This window comes from Carcharhinus amblyrhynchos, chromosome 8 (genome assembly GCF_965287045.1).
Source record: "Carcharhinus amblyrhynchos chromosome 8, sCarAmb.v2.hapA, whole genome shotgun sequence".
Taxonomy (NCBI): Eukaryota; Metazoa; Chordata; class Chondrichthyes; order Carcharhiniformes; family Carcharhinidae; genus Carcharhinus; species Carcharhinus amblyrhynchos.
This window is the reverse complement of record NC_137331.1, coordinates 94,251,421-94,272,235: the sequence shown is the minus strand read 5'-3', so window position 1 is coordinate 94,272,235 and position 20,815 is coordinate 94,251,421. Positions and strand designations below refer to the sequence as shown.

At 43.2% G+C, this 20,815-nt stretch overlaps 1 protein-coding gene across 1 annotated transcript in view; it reads right to left on the bottom strand.

The window, feature by feature from the left end:
• Positions 1–20,815, bottom strand: part of wnt9a (wingless-type MMTV integration site family, member 9A) — an 81,856-nt gene that overhangs the window by 25,254 nt on the left and 35,787 nt on the right. The window contains exon 3 of the mRNA XM_080194522.1: positions 14,334–14,599. Within this exon, the coding sequence (XP_080050648.1) occupies positions 14,334–14,599 (266 nt within the window). The remainder of the gene's footprint in view (positions 1–14,333; positions 14,600–20,815) is intronic.

Genomic DNA, 20,815 nt, shown 5'->3' with positions numbered 1-20,815 from the left:
GAGTTCAACTCTTGTCTTGGGTGACGATATGGAGTTTGCACATTTTTGCTGTGTCTGTGTGGGTTTCCTCTAGTTTCTTTCCACAGTCCAAAGATGTGCAGGTTAGGTCAACTGGCCATGTTAAATTGCCCCTTAGTGTCAGGATTAAATACACAGTGATAAAGCCGTGGTGGGATTGTTGTTGGTGCAGGCTTGATAGGCTGAATGGTTTCCTTCTGCACTGTAGGGATTCTATGTTTTTTTTAATTATCCAGAGAATAACATTCAAATTCCACTATGGACAGAGAATGGGAGTGGCAAACCTGGAATTTCCTTTTGCTCCCTGACCCAAAGGCTCCGAGACCAACTATCATTCTACTTCTACTGAAGTCAGGTGACTCACCACAGGTTGTAGATCAAACTCAAGACCCTCCTGGTTAATGTGGCTCACTACCAAGCAAGCCAGCTGAGGAACTACGGCATAGTCGGGAATGCAAAGCTGGCTGGGTTAATCACATGGTATCCTGGCCTAATTTCCTGGCCCATCAATCATTGCAAAAAAACAGTCAATAATTGAGCCATACAATACCCACAATCCTCTGCCCTGGCCAAAGCTCCCCACTGCCCCCTCTCCCCCCCACCCCGAACTAAATACCACTAAAACCGATTACCCGCTCATTTATTTAACTGCGGTTTGTGGGGGCTTGCTGTATGTAAAATGTTCCATTTCCTCCATTAAAACAGTAATACATTAATACAGTAATTTTTTGCCTGTGAAGCAGTTTGTGGTGTCTGGCGGTGGTAGGAGGTGTTGTGCAAGTACAAGTTCTTTGTTAATATGTCATTTGAAATGAATAAAAGTGAGCACATAAAGGGTTATTTGAACTACGTGGTGTCCTGGGCTGCATTGTGCAGGCAAATAACGAGGACACTACGATTTATTAGTCTGTTAACCAAGACTAATGTCTTGAGCAAGATTGCATAGGTCTGGACGATGGGTGTATACAATGGACGATTTGCATGTTGGCATGTTTAGATCGTGACTTTACAACGAGTAACACAGGTCTGGAATGTTTTCCTCTCAGCAGATGTTGAATGTCTGAATAATTAATGGTCTTGAGCCCAATGCAACATGTGGAATTCTGCTTCAAATCGTTCAGTGCTGACTTTCCTGTGCTCTATAGTGAATTAAACCACTGGTGAACTGGATTGTGTGTGGTGTGTCAGCAGTAGCAGCAATACAGCAACTGAAGCACACTCTTTGGTCTCACTGGAACTGAGCAACTTGCATTTATATAGCACCTTTCACAACCTTAGGACTTTGCAAAGTGAATCACAGCTTTGACGTGCAGCCCCAGTTGTAACACAAGAAACATTAGAACGTTTCTGCAAGTGGCAATGAGACGAATGATCAGAATGTTTTAATAATGCTGGTTGAAAGAAAGAGAACCTCAGGATATTTTGGATCACTTTATATTACAGACCATGAGGAACAACACTGACCCACCAAAACTTTTCTGCTGTTCAAATGATGCAAGATGTTTTACACAGTCAAGTCTTCTCTGATTTAACATCTCAAATGAGCAACAGCACCTCTGACAGTGCAGCGCTCATTCAGTAATCTTAGATTATAGTCTCAAGGTTGAAGAATTAGGGCTTTGACCATTAAAAGTTTTGAGTCACAAGAAGGTTCACATTAACACTGAATAGAAAGTACCGTGAAAATCACCTATTCACCACACTCCAGTGCCTAGTCGGGTACACGGAGGGGGAATTGAGCATGGCGAATGCACTCAACTAGCACGTCTTTCGGACTGTGGGAAAAACCCAAAGATGGGGCAGAACGCGCAAACTCCACACAGAAGTGACCCAAGCCAGGAATTGAACCCAGATCCTTGCCACTGAGGCAGCAGTGCTAACCACAGTGCCACCCACGATTTCCACATTAAACAATGAGAGTTTCCTTTCATGGAGCCAAATCGAGACTCAAAGCACAGCAGTGTTGCTTCATTAAAGCCAAGCAATTAGGCCAACGCATTGGCCCTACTTTTCCAATGGAATGAGATGACAAAAATGGGTTCAGAGGATTGTGTAGTGCCAGTTAAAAAAAAAGCCAATGTAATTTCTTTATTCATTGTTTGAAAAGGAGAAGTCATTTACTATTGAGCAACTCATACTTCTATCTGAATAATGGACAAAGGAAGGTCACAGAGGCACTGGAAGATATTAATGTCAGTCAATATTTCAAGAAAAAGCAAATCTTATTGCATTGAAGAGTACCATCTGCCACTGCCCCGACCAAACAGGTGAGGATGTTATGCCCGTTATCCCACATCCCAAGAAAGACGAGTGCTATATAAAAAAAATAAAATCGATGGGTTGTTTGAGAACTCCAACTATGGTACTGAGTAATAGAATGACAGCTTGCATTTATATATTACTTTTAAAGCAATGAAAATCTCAAAGAACTTCACATGAGCATCATCAGACATAAAACGAACGTAGTCAAGAAGCAGAAGCTAAATGAGATAGGCTTTAAGGAACACCTTAAACGAGAAGATGGGAAGAGGTTTGGGGACCAAATTCCAGAGCTTATAGCCGAGCCAGTGAAGGAGCAAAGGAAATGATGCTTGCCCAAAAAGAACCAGAATTGGAAGAACCCAGAGTTTTTGAAGGGCTGCAGGGCCAGAGGAGATTATAGGGACAGGATGGAAAGCAACCAAGGAGGGATCTAAACCAAGTATAAGTGCAGAAAACCTCCGTCTTTGCTCACAGCTGGTATTCTCCAGTGCCACAGAAAGTGAATAGAGTGTTGACTGGAATTCCAAATTCTCCATACACACTTGCAGCAGGGTGGCCACAATGAGATCGATGCATCCCGCCCAAGGATTTCAAAACTGAGAATTCTGTGGATGAAGAAGCAATATTTATAAAGGGTGGGAGATGGGAGGGCAGCCAGGGAGATAAAACTAAAAAGCCAGGAAGGTGAGAGATTTTAATTCCAAGTTTATGCTGAAATGACTGAGGTGCACAGACAAACCCCTGCAAATGGCTCCAGTCTCCCAGACTGGAGAAGGGGAAAAATAAAAATCAGCCTGGCTTACTGTTTCCGATCCAACATCCCCAGCTAGTAGGTGTGGACAGCTAATAAAAGGCAGGATTGGGTTGGCTGTGATGCCTTCCATTAGCAAATAGCCTGTTGACCCACACTGTCTGCACTCCCACATGAAGAAAAGCTACTGAATGAGCTAACGATACTGGCATGAGCCAGTGCCTTAGGAGAGGAAGGAAGAAAGCTGGCTTGGCTGACAGACAGAAAGGTGGGTCATAGGCCCTTTTCCAAAATTCCCAGAACACAGGTCCACGAAATGCCCCACACTGAGTTGCTGAATGCAAGCACATCACTGATGGGAAGGGGAGGGGTGCAGAATAATGCTTATAAATGAGAAACAGGAAAATGTCTGATTGTTAGCAATCATTTAAAAACATTAAATTCCTCCAGCTAGTTAGCCAATTCTTAATAATGAAGAGAAATGAGAATTATTTCATTCAAAAACAGATCTCACTCCCCAACTGTACTGCAAAAGTGTAGATCTCTCCTCAGCACCTCAAGCTTAGTCAGTGCAACTCCTTTCACACCTCTGGTCTCCAACATCAATACTGTAACCAAAGGAGTTCCTTCCTATGAGGCCTGGGTTTGGCGTGTCTCCTCAGCCTCTCAGTTGAAGTACAAGGAGTAACTTGGATTCTGTAATCTTGCTGTAGCTCTGTTTATCCTGTCTGGTCCACAGGGAGTCTTTGGTGGGTTGTAGAATATGAAGCCCTGTTCAACATCCACTTGTCAAACAGAGTATTAAATGAACATCAGAGCTGCTTAGGAGAGCTTACTATGTGCAAATTGGCTGCTTATTTTCAACCATCACAACAATGATTATACTTCAAAAATATTTCATTGGGATGTCCCAAAGAGCTTCACAGCCGAAGACTTAAAATGCACCATTTTAATACACAGGGTGGGGCAGCACAGTGCCTAGCCCTGCTGCCTCACAGTGCCAAAGACCTGGATTCAATTCCAGCCTTGGATTACTGGAGTTTGCACATCCTCCCCATGTCTACGTGGGTTTCCTCCAGGTGCTCCAGATTTCTCCAACAGTCTAAAAGATGATCAGATTAAATGGTTTGGCTATGCTAAATTGTCCTAAGATGTGTTGGTTCGGGCGGATTAGCAGGGTAAATACGTGGGGTTATGGGGATAGAGTGGGAATAAGATGGTCTACTGGAGAGTTGGTGCAGGCTCAATGGGCTGAATGGCCTCTTTTTGCGCTGTAGGGATTCTACAAAGTTCTTTCAATGGCGTATGGCGCGAGAAATTTTAACAAAGAGACAGAAAAACAATGTGTGCCTCTTCAAGTAGGGCTTGCCTGTCTGAAGGAAATGAAACCAGTTTACCAGGCTGATTCCTGGGATGGTGGGACTGATGCATGAGGAGAGATTGAGTCAGTTATGATTATATTTGCTAGAGTGAGGACCAAAGTGGGATCTTCATTTTAAAATTCTAACAGGACCAACAGAGTAGATGCAGGAAGGATACTCCCAATGGCATGGGGAGTCCAGAACCAATAGTCATATTCTAAGTATAAGAGGTAAATCTTTTAGGACTGAGATGAGGAGGAATTGGTGGTGAGCTTGTGGAATTCACTACCACAGAAAGCAGTTGAGGCTAAATTAACATTTGTTTTCAAAAAGAAGTTAGATATAGCTCTTGAGGCAAAAGGGACCAAAGGAGGCGGGATGAAAGCAAGAACAGGTTATGGAGTTGGACGATCAGCCATTATCGTAATGAATGGTGGAACTGGCTTGAAAGGCCGAATAGCTTACTGCCAGTCCTATTCACTATGTTTCTATGTTTCTATATTATCCAGCTGTGGATCCTGTATTAGCATCATAGACTTCCCCAAATCAGTTAAATAGCTGGTAGATATAAATCTCCAATCCAGTGCAGAAAATACATCTCCCTCCCAACCTTACCTAATCGCAATGACAATCTCTGGCCCAGATCAGCATTCTTCCAGCCCAAGCCAGACTGTTTAAAGCTAATGTTGTCCGAGGTGCTCCTAATAAGTGGAAATGGAGTTGCCAGGCAACCCATATGAGACTGGGCTGCATTAAGATCCTGGCACAAGAGATGGAAGATTTGTAACCCATTGCATGTTGAATTGCACTTTGACTTTCTGATGGAGTGTTTATACACTGGCAGCACATGTTAAGAATTTGGGGATGTGCAACTGAATTTCTGATGTTCAGTCAATGCTCTGAATCAGTGTGAAAAATAATATAATAATATTTTTGTTGCATTATCCTTTCAAACATAGGTTCCGGGTTGAAACCCAATCAAATGAACATACAAGATTGGAAGAAATATTTTCTGGCTCATCCCAAAGGTCAAAAACTGCTTTGGTCCAAGATGTGTTGGCTAGGAGGGATGAGCAGGGTAAATACCTGGGGTTATGGTGGTAGGATAGGGCTGGATTTGTGATCCCATTTGCGAGCAGATGCAAGAAGAGGAGGCCAGGTATTTTCAACCTCCAATGTTTGGGGGTCGGGTAGAAAGTGGGCTAGATTAGAAATTGGGCTCACTGCCTCTGGAATGAAATGTAGAGGGTGACTGTTATGGAGGTGGGCTAGCTGAACTTATTTAAAAACAATGAAAGAAACATATAACATCTTTCAAGCCCTCAACCCCTCCCCACACACACCCAATGTCCCACCCATGCCAACCTATTGGGCAGAATTTTCCTGTCCCTCCTGCCACAGGAATTGTAGTGGACGGGACAGAACGATACAAAAGTCCATTGACCGCGGACAGGATTTTCTGGTCTTGGGTTGAGTGCGGCTGGAAAATCCCGTCCCTGTGGCCACTCCTTACCTTTTCAAGCCTGGACCAAAGTATGCATCTCTATCCACCTCATTAGCCCCTAAGCCATCCCATGTCCCTCATTCCACAATGCCAACCAATGCCCCCACTCACCCCCATGGCCTTTCATAGGTCCCTCATACTGCTCTCCTCATTGGGTTCATATCTGCAGATTAAATAGAATTTCCTCAATTTTTCCCTACCTTTTGCTGTCAAACAAAATTATTGCAATGTCTTAAAGTTAGGGAATGCCAGATTGTGTGGGAGGGAAGTCTATGATCAAGTGGACAAAGGCTCAGTAAAGTCAACAAGCTATTGCTCAATCCAGATGTTAGAGTAGATTTTTAACTTGGCACGAAACTGGCACGATGGATCAAGACCAGTCATAGAAGCTATTAAGTGTTTACTTCATGGTGGCAGGTTTTATAACAGACAGACACGTCAGCTTTACACTCAGACAACAAGCTGAACGTCTACCCAGCTATTTCACAGTACAATATCTATCCAGTCCCCTCTTGAACTTGTCAGTTTATAATCTGACAGTTAAAACTAAGCGGGTTAAAAATTACTCCAGAGAAAAAAAAATTTACACCGAGAAAGATTTGGATTTATATAAGCACATTATCATACCTAAGAAAATGCTTCACAACCAAGAATGTACAAGTTACGAGGCTGGGAATTTCCTTTTGAGCGGATTGCATTTACCATTCTGCTGAACTTCCAGTGCAGGTACTGTAGCAGGACAGCAACAGATTGTCAGCCTACATTGAAGGCAGCCGGACAACTTTCACACAGCAATGCCCATAGACACAAGGCAAGGAAATAGCTTGTTAGTCTGTTCTTGGCCAATGTACTAAGCAAACTTCCTACTTGGGCTGCCAGTCATTGGATCAGTCACATCTACCCAAGCAGCAAGGCCTTTCAAGAGAGTGAATGTTAAGATGGTGTGGGTAAACAACCCCCCTCCCCCCCAAAAACAGGCAGATAGAAATTCGAAGGATAGCACCTCTGACAATGCTATGCTCCTTCACTACTATATTAATGTGGAGGCTTGCAATACATGCCAAGGTCCTGGTGTAAAATTGAACTCACAACTGTCAAAAACGTAGGTTGAAATTCTTTGGAAAGATAGACATGCTACAGTTAAATAGATGCTGGTGCAGACTCCTATTCCAAATGACACTATCTGCCCCACCCTCTCCGTCTCCCTCCCTGTGCACCACAGCTAAGATTTCTGGAATATATTACCATTTATCAGCTCATAATAAGAAGAAAACAATTACATGTCTCAAATTTTATTGGAATCAGATGTGCTCTTTAAAAATGTAAAGGAATTTTTAAAAAAGAGAGATTTTAAAAAAATGTAAACATCACAAGACAAATTTCTGGAATAACTGAAGGCCACAGATCAGAACCAGCCTCTCTGAAAAATAGCCAAAAAAGAAACTTCAGAACTATTGCCAGTTAAGAAAAAGGTATCAGGGATCAAAAGAATATTCTAATACAGAGTAAAGGCCATTCAGCCCATTGAACCAGTGTGTTGCTTTTGCCTTTCAGCTACCTGCTCTTTCTCATGCAGTTTCTCACTACAGAATCTCTTGGGAATTGTTCAAGATAATCCAAATAATGGCTAGAACTTTGAGTGTTCACGTTGGTGGGATTTTCTGGTCCCACTAATGATATACCCGCTGATCTGTGAAATCCTCCCGCGGATTTCCTGAGGGACACATTTAATGAGAATTCCTATTGATAACAGCGAGACCAGAAAATCCCACTAATGGTAGGCCACCTCTGCCACAGCAAAACATGTGATGAATTACACGAAAGAGCCCACCCATTCAGTTGTTTTATAAAGTTAGGACTGTTAAGCCACATAGAGTATGCTATTTTCTTTATCCATTTACTTAGGATGAGTCTGTCGCTGGCAAGACTAGAACTGACTGCCAATCCTAAACTGCACTCAAAAAGAAGCTGCTATAGTACGTGTCGTGAATGTCCTCCCATAGTTCAGTTAGGGAAGGAGTTCTAGAAATTTGACCCAACAGCAACGAAGGAACAATGATATGTTTCCAACACTTCTGCAGTGTTATTCTGGAGACTGAGGTGATTGATCTCCAACCGCAACCATCTTCTTTCGTGCTGGATGTGACTCCAGACAGTGGGAGTTTCCTCCAATTTTCAGACTTCAATTTAACCAGCAGCCTTGAATATCAATATAAAGTCAACTGGCACATCAAAGACAGTCACTCTCACCTTCACCTGTGGAATACAGTTCAGTCAACAAGAATTGGAGTAAACTCCGCTGGCTGGAGTCGTATCTAGCACAAATGAAGATGGTTGTGGTGAGGTGACAGATGAGGATGGAATCCAAACTGAGCATTAGTGACTAGTGAACAAGTGCCACTTAATCACATTGTTGTTGACACCTTCCATTGCTCTGCTGCTGACCAAGAATGGAGCAGTGAGATGGCACGATAACTGACTGGATGTCATTTGTCCTGCTTTTGGTGGACAAGGTACACCTAGGCAATATTCCACTTTGTCAAGTTAAAGGTTAACGTTGTAAGTGTACTGGAACAGTCTCTACAGAGCTATGTAGTGTAACAGTCCTGTCCTTAAGGCAGCACATTATCAAGATTATTCTGAATGACGCAGTGGTTAGCACTTGCTGCCTCACAGTGCCAGAGACCCAGGTTCAATTCTGGCCTCAAGTGACTGTGTGTAGAGTTTACACATTCTCCCCATGTATGCATGGGTTTCCCCCCCACACTCCCAAAGCTGTGCAGGTCAGGTTGAATAGCTATGCTAAATTGTCCCTTAGAGTGTGGGGGATTAGCAGGGTAAATATGTGAGACTATCAGCACAGGCTCAACGGCCTTCTTCTGCACTGTACAGATTCTATTATGCCACAGAAGATTTGATAGCAAGAAGCTGCGTGATATGGAGCAGGTAGCTCGTGGACTAAAGCAACAGAGGCTTGATGAAAAGTCTTTCTCAGTGATGTCTGCGCTGAAGCAAAAGCCTTACTCATTGTAATCAAAATCACACAGAGTGAACAGAATTGGTTGAAGGCTGGATTCTATGATGCTAGGACTACAGGAGAGGAAGAGATGGGTCATCCATCTGGCACCAATGGCTGCAGACAGCAGTGTCTTTTGCGTTGATGGACTCTACCATCACTGAGGATGGGGATATTCATGGAGCTTCCTCCTCTGGCTATTTGTTTAATTGTCCACCCTACTCATGTCTGGATATGGCAGAACTGCAGAGCTTTGATCAGATTTGTTAGTTTTGGAATTTTAGTTCTGTCTGCAATGTTACTTCTGCTGCTTAGCAGACAAATAGTTTGGCACTACATTTTTAGGTTTTTCTTGGTTTTGAAGTTTATTAGTATCACAAGTAGGCTTGCATTAACACTGCCATGAAGTTACTGTGAAAATCCCTTAGTCACCATACTCCAGCACCTGTTTGGGTACACTAAGGGAGAATTTAGCCCAGCCAATGCGCCTAACCAGCATGTCTCTCAGACTGTGGGAGGAAACCCACGCAGACAGTGGGGGAGAACATCCAAATTCCTCATAGACAGTGACCCAAGCTGAGAATTGAACCCAGTCCCTAGAGCTGTGAGGCAGCAGTGCCAACACCTGTGCTTCCACAACAGGTGCTTAAAAAGGTATGCTTTTCTTTACATCTTTGAGCCAGGATTGGTCCTCTGGGCTTGATGGAAACGTGAGGGCTATGCCAATCCATGGAGGTTACAGACTGTGGCCAGCAGCACCTAATAGTTGCCCAGTTTTGAGCTGGTGAATCTGTTCTGAATTTACCACATTTGAAATAGTGGTGGTGCCATATAACACAGATGGAATCTTTCACGTAAAGACAGGATTTCATGCCCACAAGGATGATGTGGTGTCATTACTTCTATGGACAGCTGCAGCTGCACAGATAGATTGGCAAGCATAAAATTAGGTATGTTCTTTATTGTGTCGGTTTCCTCTCACCCAATCTGACTGAGAGTTTTAAGGACTTTAGTGTTGATGCTGAACCACTCTTGTTGATGGACATGGAAATCCCCACTCAGTACATTCAATGCCCTTGCTGCCCTCAATGCTTCTTTCAAATGTTGTTTAACAAGGAGGCATAATCAGGTGGCAATCGGAGGTTTCCTTGCCCGTGGTTGACTTGACACCATGATACTTAATAGGGCCCAATGTCAATATTGAGGGTGACTCCCTTCCACCCACACACCACCCAACCTGGGGCTGGTGATGGAGAAGTCTGACATTAGTGGAAAGCTTTGACTGAGTATGATTATGTAAATCTGTTGCTTGGCTAGGCTGCAGGAAATTTTGGCACAAGTCTTGTGCCTAGCTTCACGTCAAGTGGCCCACCCAGTTTAATTATTGTTTTAGTACCTTGGAGTGCACTAGCTTGCTGGGCCATTTCAGATGGCAGACAACCACATTGCTTTGACCTGAAATCATGTGTAGGCATCAGTGAACCAGGTGGGTTTTTATGACAACCTGGTAGTTTCATAATCCCAATTTCAGGTACTAACTTTTCATTCTGCTGCAATGCTTAACCAGGTCTGTCACTGTTTAGACCACAACATCTCAATAGATACAACTGGATGTCATTTTAGAGGGAAATTTGAAAAATCAGAACATTGTACATTCCAATTCCTAGCCAGGCAATCCAGCATTGAACAGATAACATTTTTATTCATTCTTGATATAGCACACTTCAAATGTGTCATAGCTATAACATTAGAATTGCCAGACAAAAAGTCTAGCTCACCTACTTTGCCAGATACACTGTTAATGGAGGTCTTTACCAAATTTTGATCAGCTAATCTACAACTCAAATGCTATCAATGGTGTAGCAAATTGGTAATCTGAACAGTTTTTCAACCTACTTTAGTTTGGTCAGGAGTAGAGGATCATTAGCCTAGAAATAGGATCATACCCAAATGAGAGTGGAATCTGGGTGCATAAGCCATTGCATGTGCTTAAATGAAGCAATGTGGCAGGATCTCAGAAATGTGCTGTGTTGGACTCATTTGTTACTGGTGAGTTTTAGGCGCCAGTCAGGGCTTCAGATAAAGCTTGCCTATGATGATGAGATAGGAACAAGATCAGTTTGCTCAGACAAAGCAAGGGAATTGAGAAGGGGCTGAGGGGTGGTAATGAGGAGATGTGAGCAACAAGATGCTGACAGTTTGTGAGTTTTTTTTTTAAACTGCAAGGTGGGGAGGAACCCTCCTGCTTCTTTGACTCCACTTTCTCAGTATGTGGGCATCACCAGAAAGGCTGGTGTTTACTGCCCATCTCTAGCAGTCTGGGAAGGTGGTAGTAGGTTTACTTTGTCAGCCAATGTGGGGGCAATTTTACCACCTACAAGATGATAAGGAAGTTGAGATTTTGACTTAGACATATATTGCTGTTTATTCAGTGTTGCTAAGACAGCATTTTTAAAAAAAGTATTTAAGAATAGTTTTAGATTGAAATGAAAATCTAGTGATTCTGAATGCCATGATGTGGAGATGCCAGCATTGGACTGGGGTAAAACACAGTAAGAAGTCTCAATACCAGGTTAAAGTCCAACAGGTTTATTTGGTAGCACAAGCCACTAGCTTTCAGAGTGCTGCTCCTTCATTGGATAAGTGGGAGTTCTGTTCATAAACAGGGCATATAAAAGACACAAACTCAATTTACAAAATGTTTGGAATGCGAGTCTTTACAGATAATCAAATCTTAAAAAAGGATAGACAATGTGAGTGGAGAGGGGGTTAAGCACAGGTTAAATAGATGTGTATTGTCTCCAGCCAGGACAGTAGAGATTTTACAAGCCCAGGCAAGCTGTGGGGATTATAGAGTGTGACATGAACCCAAGATCCCGGTTGAGGCCCCTTGGAGAATGCTTACCCAAAGATCAGAGGCCAAATGCCCGTGACCCCTGAAGTATTCCCCAACAGGAAGAGAACAGTCTTGCCTGCTGATTGTCAAGCAGTGTTCATTCATCTGTTGTTGTAGTGTCTGCATGGTCTCCCCAATATACCATGCCTCGGAACATCATTTCCTGCAGCATATCAGGTAGATTATGTTGGCTGAGTTGCAAGTATATGCACCATGTACCTGGTGGATGGTGTTCTCATGTGAGATGGCATCCATGTTAATGATCTGGCATGTCTTGCAGAGGTTACTGTGGCAGGGTTGTGTTGTTATGGTCACTGTTCTCCTGAAGACTTGCGATTTTGTAAATTGAGTTTGCCTTTATATGCCCTGTTTGTGAACAGAACTTCCACTTACCTGATGAAGGGGCAGCGCTCAAAGCTAGTGGCTTGTGCTACAAAATAAACCTATTGGACTTTAATCTGGTGTTGAGACTTCTTACTGATTCTGATTGTAGCAGGCCTGATATGTGATGACTGGTATAAACCAGTTTGAGTCTCAAAACTAGCCTTGCAGCTCTCAACATATTCAGGGGTGATGAAGCACATTTTAGATGCCCCTCCATAGATGACAGCACCTTAACCAATGGGTCTTTCGCCATGCCTCTTCAATGTTTCAGGAACATTAGACCTCTGCATCCAATTTTCATCTGTCAAGCAGCATGTATCAATGATTCACAGACAGCTCACCCAACATGGGGAAGTGGGCACAAGATCAGCTGGCTCTGGTGTGTCAGAGGAATTAAGGGTAATCTGGGAGATGGTGGCACCCAGGGTGTATTTGTGTAATCCTTTTGAATTTAAGCTTGTCCACCTTAACTTTAGAGGGAGAATCCCTGCCCTTGCACAAATTACCACCTCTCTATGTCCTGCATCAGTGTAACAGGTCTCAGTTGTCTGTGTGCGCATGTGGCCTGGGTAAAAAGAGGAAGGTGGTGATATTGAGCTGGCTGAATGTTCAGGCAAGAAGCAGCAGAAAATGTGATAGATGACCTACATACACTTTCCACTCAACTCCCAAGAGTTCAGGCTGTAATAGTATAACCTAGAACATTGGTCCAAATTCCTTTGAGCAGTTTGTTCCTGATGTGGGAGCTGGAACCATTCCCTATGCTTTTCTCCCCCATGTCGAATACACTTCTACTTTAGAATAGTCTCTTTACAAGTCCCGCATTAGCATCAAAAAAATCTTAAAAGCCGTATTAGGTTCTCTACTACAAAGGCAAATAGCTTGGCAACTTTTGGGTTTTATTAAAGTCAGCTGCACATTGCAAAATCCCACGGCGATAGAAATCCAGAAGTGGCCATGCACCCACTGTTCAGAGATGGAGTTAAACATTCCACAAAATCTTCCTAGAAAACATTTGGCAATGTGTTTTTGATGTGATGGTCCAACATAGACGCCATTGCTTACGCATAATATCACTAAAAAGCAGTTGGCGTGCGACTCATCACCTTCGCACAACAGTTAACAAGACCTTTTAATTCTTTTGGCACATAAACATGACACAGGAAAAATAAATCCTGCTCTGATGATAGTGTCCTTTAACTGGCCTGGATATTGGGTCATAATCCAGTCAAAATCAGAAGCAAACAGGAAGGGCTGAGTGAATAGTACTCTTGCCAAGTTTGGGCTACACAGCAGAATCCAGGCTGGCACTTCAGTGCAGATGTGAGGGGGGCTTTAAAAATTGAGGTGCTGAATGAGGCATTACGTAGATCTACAAAATCCCACAAGACCATTTGACAAAAGAACAGAGAGTTCTTCTACTGTCTCAGCCAATGTTCCTCCCTCAAACAAAGTACAGACAGATTCCTTCACCATTTGTCTGATTACCATTTGTGGGATATTGAAAACTCATTTATCTACATGGCACTTCAAAAAAGTGTTCAATTACTTCCCATCTCAATGCCAAAAGCTTGTAGTGACCTTCATTCTTGAGCTGCTGAAGTTTTAGTGGTTTGTGTTACTATTTGCCCAAATTCATTCACTTATCCTTTTTTGTTATTACTTTTTTTTTTACATTTTAGGACTTGTTTAAGATATTTTCCCAAACACAAAAACATCAGAAATGTTAGAACGGGCAGTGTTCTGGGAGTTTCTCTGGACTGGAACAATCAGGCAGGGTGTCTGTGCAAGTGATGCTACAGACACCAGAGGTACTTAAGTCCAGGAAGATGTGCCTTCACTTTACTAGAAAAGTCCTTTTACCAGCTCTGGAAAGGGTCCTGGAATTATATGCCATTTTACTAAGCAAGCAGAAAAACATTCTTGGGAAGATTGGTTTGTTGAAAGGAATATTGGAACAGCAACATGTCATTTATCCCCTCAAGCCTGAAATACCAACCCAGTTGATGTGCTCAAGTCTTGGAGTTGAGCAACTTGATGGTGAGAATGCCTACAAGTTGAATAGTAACATAGCTTTCAAGCTTATGCTCACTCCACTCCCCTTAAAAAAATTGACGTTGCCATCACTGTCAGTCACTCACCTTGATACCAACATTGGTATTGTGTAGGTCAACGCGTGCTCGTAAATCTTTGTTGGATTTCTTTTGTCCCATAAACTCTTTGACAAACTTGTTGCTGTATTTGAGGTTGTCCCCGCAGCCTCCCCACTGCCAAGCTTCCCGGTTTTCCAAATCAGGAGCTTCGTCACACGTGCATCGCTCCATCCGCCCAGCGCTGCAAGCCTTGGCCAGGGCATGAGTCAATCCAGCAGAAGAGATGGCATACAGGAAGGCAGTCTCTTTAAAACCTGTCAGGGGGAAAAAAAAGTTCGAGTTTTGCTTGGCTTAAGAGTATAGGACAGAGGGCTTAAAACGATAAAGAGGCAAAAAATTTCTAGTTCAGCCTTGATGTTTTAAAGCCAGACATTTATAGGCAGTGAAGTGAAGAGTCCTGAGAAAGCAAGTTTGAATTTCAAATGACGCCACAAATCTGGATTTCAAACCAGTGAGAATTAAAGCTATGGAACACAGGGAACCAGCTGACAATCTAGAATTTTATATTCATTTGTGGGACATGGGTATCACTGGCTGGCCAGCATTCATTGCCCATTCCCCATTACCTTTCATTTCAGAGGGCAGTTGAGAGTCAACCACATTGCTGTGGCTCTTGAGTCACATGTAGGCCAGACCAGGTAAGGATGGCAGATTTCCTTCCCTAACAAAGGGCATAAGTGAACCAGGTGGGTTTTTGCTGACAATTGATTCATGGTCATCAGTATAATTTTTTAAAAAAAAATTAAATTGAATTCAAATTCCACCATTGCTGTGGCAAGATTTGAACCCAGGTCCCCAAAATATTAGCTGAGTTTTGGGATTAATAGACTATTGATAATACCACTAGACCATCATCTCCTCCATTGCTGCATTGACAGAGGGGTTCCAAAGTTAAAATGGAGTACTTATCGATCCCCGTAAGTGAATATAAAAATAATATCCCATGACAATATTTGAGGGGAGTAAGGAAGATGACCCATGTTCTGGCCAATACTTATCCCTCAAACAACATCGCCAAAACAGATGATTGGATTGCTGTCATTTCCTGCCTGCATATTGACTGCCAAATATCTTGCACCTGTAACACCCAGGTGGTCACAAAAGAGGGAACACCAATTCATTGTACGTTGGAACCTGAATGCATGCAAGCTGCTGTGTACAATAAGAGTACACAATGAGATCCCCGCACATGTAACGTTCCAGGTCTCAGTTGTGCTTCCAGGGAATGGGCAGAACCCAGACGCAGGCTCTAACCAAATAGTGAAAAATGCCTGTGGTGGAATCACCGCAGGATACAGTTGGACACCATCTGGCAGCCTGTTTCATTGTGGCATTGGCAAGACATCACACATTTTAATGCAGACCCTGCTTAAAGGGGAACAATTCACTTGCTTTTGTTACTGAACAACTAGCTCATGTGTATATCTCAGTATCAGCTCATAGGCATAAACGTTACTCAAGTGAGCAGTTAATTAGAATCATACAGTGCAGAAGAGGCCCATCAAGTCAGCACAAACATGCGAGAAACACCTGAACTCCCACCTTATCCCATTTGCCAGCACTTGGCCCATAGCCTTGAATGTTATGATGTGCCAAGTGCTCATCAGGTACTTAAAGGATGTGAAGCAACCTGCCTCCACCACCCTTCCAGGCAGTGCATTCCAGACTGTCACCACCCTGTGTTAAAAGTTTTTCCTTACATTTCCCCCCAAACCTCCTGCCCCTCACCGTGAACCTATGTCCCCTCATGACTGATCCTTCAACCAAGGGAAACAGCTGCTTCCCATCTATTCTGTCCAGCCCTCAGTCTTGAAATTAGATAAATTTTTCAGAAAACTTCATTTTGCAAATGATTAATTTGAGACATGATACATGACAATTGCACCATGTAAGGAACATGTGACTGCACCTATGGAGGCACCAGCTCCAATGCCCATGGACTGTCACACTGACCTAGTGGCCTCTGCAGTGTGGTGGGTATCCTGCTGCCAGCAAAATATTGGTGGCCTGGGATAAATCCCCTTTAATAAGGCCTTCAGGTTATTTAATCTGACCAACCATCTCTATTCTGTGAATAGCCTATCCAGATCAGGACCAACTACTGGGAAAGTTCCCCAGCATCAGGGCTACAGGGGGAAGCCGTCAAAAAAAAACAGCTATTGTTCTATTCCCATACCCGCCTCCCAGCCTGGACCTTGGGGTGAACAAAATCCTGCTCAAGGTATTGGATGATGGAGTTAATATAACCAAGAGATGACAAGCTCATCCCCTCCTGACAAAAGTTAGGCTGACACTGGAAAATAAAAGAATGAAGAAACCTATAGTAAAATGAGCACAAAAAGTTTTAGTCACAAGTAAAGCTTACATTAACACTGCAATGAAGTTACTGTGACAGTCCCATGCCCAACTAATTGCAGAGTGGGATTTAATCAGAGTGGAAAATCCTGACTAAAGGCCAAGGATTGCAAAGGTTGAGAATCAGGAAGCCTATAAAGAATGGAGCTAATGAAGTCCAGGATTTAATGCAAGGTGGGATACCAGTTGCAGATTTCTGGACAAGTTGAAAACAAATATAGTTTGATCAAAGGATACACATCAGAGCCAGAAACAGCAGGAAAGAGACAAGATCAAAGAGCAGACATAAAGGACACCCACAAGAATCAGTTAGTAACCTTGATCTTTCTTTGGAGTTTAAGGCAGCAATTAATTACAAGTGTGTCCTGACTTTGTGATTATGGTGAATAGTTCCAGGGATGAGGATGCATGGATAAATTAGAGGCTGGGCTTATTGTCCTTACAGATGGACTTAGAACACTACAGCACAAACAGGCCTTTTGGCCCACAAGTTGCACCGATCATATTCATGCCTACTAGGCCATAGAACTATCTAAACTCCCAATCCCATTAAATCCCACATACTCATCCAGAGGTCTTTTAAAAGACCTCAGGAGATTTGATACACTCCATGATTTTGAACAGCCCTAAGCAGGATAGAGGAAAACTATTCCCACTGGTTAAAAGGGACAGGAGCTAAAGGACATGGATTTAAAGTGATAACAAAAGAACCAAAGACGACAGGAGGATGAACAAGTGGTGAGGATCTGGAATGTACTACCTGAGTGTTGGAGACAGATCTAATCATGCCTTTTGAAAGGAAATTGGATAAGTATCTGAAGGGAAAGCATTAAAATGTGGAAAGAGCCAGGGAATGGTATTAACTAAAAACTGCATTTAGATTCAGCAGAGGTTTGATGGGCTTTATGGCCCTCTGTGCTTTGAGCATTCACAAGTAGATTCCCAAGCTAAGAGAGCAGCTTGCATGAGCCATTCAGCCCAGGTATGTCCATCTCAGCTTCTTGCATTGTGGGAACTACCTGTGTGCAAGTTTACACAACTGGGAATTCATTGAGTGGAGAGGGAGATTGATACAAGCGATTAAACTAATTGTGTAATTAGCGACAACACCGTCACTTCTGAAATCTGATTTTAATTCAGCCCAAACTGATGGGTTGAAAGTCTCTGCCATCTCTCCACACCCTCCTTTCTGTTCCTTTGCTGGTTTATAAGGGATCTTGGACAATTGCCATACCAGTTGCTAGTGGGCACAAGTCCACAGCAACAAATTATTCATCATTGCATAAATTCCACTAAGTTGGCAGCCTTGCTGAGTGAGGCCCCAAGAGATAGCTGTGTGGGAAATGGAAGTGCCACAATGGTGCAGTAAGCATTGCTCCTGAGGTTTGAGAAGGGGCACACTGATGGGGCACTGTGGAACCAACTTGGCTATGCCTTTATTTAACCAGTCTGGGAAAGTGATGTCCAAAGGGAGACCTAACCCCCTTTTCCTTGTATGTGCCACTTGCAGCTTTCCAAAAATAGGAGTTAACTAACTGATGAAATCACAGTCCAAAAATGTGTGGGTTAGGTGGATTGGCCATGCTTAATTACTCTTTAGTGTCAGGGGACTAGCTAGGATAAATGCACGGAGTTATGGTGTTAGGGCCTGGGTGTGATTGTAGTCAGTGCTAATCTGATGGGCTGAATGGTCTCCTTCTACATTTTAGGATTTTATGAAAGAAAGCCAATTAAAAATGGGGAACCCAAGACTGCAGAAACCTTACACTCTCCTGTACCCACCTCCCAGCCTGGACCCTGGGGACAAATCCTACTCAAGGTATTGGATGATGGAGTTAATGTAACCAAGAGATGACAAGCTCACCTCCTCCTCTGACAAAAAACTTAGGCTGACACTGGAAAATAAAGAATCAAGAAACCTATAGTTGAATGAGCACAGAAGTTTATTAGTCACAAGGCTTACATTAACACTGCAATGAAGTTACTGCGACATTCCCCTACACAACTGACTGCAGAGTGGGATTTAATCAGAGTGCAAAATCCTGACTGAAGGCCAAGGATTGTAAAGGTTGAGAATCAGGAAGCCTATAAAGAATGGAGCTAATGAAGTCCAGTTCTGTGACAAAACCTTGTCTCATCAAACAGCACTATAACCTTGTACAATGATACATGTCCTTAAATAAGCCTCAAAAGAGAGACAATAGAAATTTGACTGAGTTTGGGTGCCATCTTGAATCCAAATGACACATTTGGCTCACACGATTCTGCCTATTTTGTTAAAGGACAAACAAAAAGTGTATTTATCCATGTCAAAAGCATGCTTTAATCTAATAACATATGCACAAAAAAGATTTTAAAATCTGCTTTTGCAGCTCTGGATTGTTTATATGGCACCCAGTAGCCAACCAGATTGTTTCTGATAAACACAACACTAACTAGCACAGGATTAAAAAAGGCAAGTACTCACCTTAACCACTGCTTCAGAGTCCAACTGTCAGGCCCACCCAGATCTCCCCTAAGCCTTGGGCCAGCCTTCCTATCCTGCTCACATTCCAAGGTCCAGCCACCAATACTGTAGACCTTTGCAATGTTCTTTTCCAATCTCCTCACCCAGAAGGGGAAAAAATACATTAAAATGAGGAAGAATACCAGTCCAAACTGTTTATTCTTTCTGGGCACCAAGGCCTAGCTATTCCTCCGCCATCCAAAATCCATACAACCTCAGTGGAATTGTGTCAACATGGTTTCTACATGAAAATGATCAGGGTCCATGGCTGAAAATTCTGTCTTCCTTGGATTGGGGTTCTTAGCACACTGCCACTTTTTTTTTTAAAGCCTTCGTGTTTAGTGGAACAGGGCAACAACTTTCCTCTGTAGCTAACCTGTGCTGTACCTGCCCGTGTCCTCAGTTTGCAGCATGGCAGCACAGTGGTTAGCACTGCTGCCTCAGTGCCAGGGACATGGGTTTGAGTCCCAGCTTGGGTCGCCGTGTGGAGTTTGTATGCTCTCTGTGGGTTTCCTCCAGATGCTCCAGTTTCCTCCCACTGAAAGATGTGCTGGTTAGGTGCATTGGCTATGCTAAATTCTCCCTCTGTACCTGAACAGGCTCGGATTTTGGCAACTCATGGATTTTCATAGTAACTTCACTGCATGGATAACGTAATCACATGGGCTGCATGGTAGCACAATGGTTAGCACTGCTGCTTCACAGCTCCAGGGTCCTAGGTTTGATTCCCAGCTTGGGTCACTGTCTGTGGAATTTGCACATTCTCCTTGTGTCTGCCTGGTTTTCCTCCAGGTACTCTGGTTTCCTCCCACAGTCCAAAGATGTGGGAGTTAGGTTGATTGGCCATGCTAAGAAATTGCCCCTTAGTGTCCAGGGATAGGTTAGAGGGATTAGTGGGTATAATGTATAGGGATATGGGGGTAGGGCCTGGGCAGGATTGTGTTTAGTACAGACTCGATGGGCTGAAGGGCCTCTTTCTGCACTGTAGGGTTCTATGGTAAGCTCACTTGAGTGATAAATACCATTTGATGGAGGAAAAAGTTCGAGAACACTGCAGACAGTATATATGGGTGGCAGGATGGGTTTCATTGCTGCTACATAGCGCAGTTCAATTCTGACCTTCAGTGACTGTATGGAGTTTGCATGTTCTCTCCATGTCTGCGTGGGTTTCCTCCAGGTAGTCCGGGTTCCCGTCAGTCCAAAAATGTGCGGGGTAGGTTGATTGGCTATGCTAAACTATCCCTTAGTGTCAGGGGATTAGCAGGGCAAATATGGGGGATTGTGGGGTGGGGGGGCATGGTCGGGCTTGGGTGGGATTGTCATTAGTGCAGGCTCGATGGGCTGAATTGCCTCCTTCTACTCTCGTGATTCTATTCCAGGATGATTTCCCCTCACTACTGAAATTCCTTATCCACACAAAAATCTCCCTTCATGCACAAAGAAAAGCTGCATAACAATTGCTGTCAGCCATCTTATTGCTTAAACAATTAACATCCTTCCCGCTGTTTTACCAGTGGTGCTGAGCTATTTAAAAATACACAGCTTAATGCATCTGCTAAAACACTGGAGCCAGATACTTGACACCAACTTATTCAACGGGTGGACATTA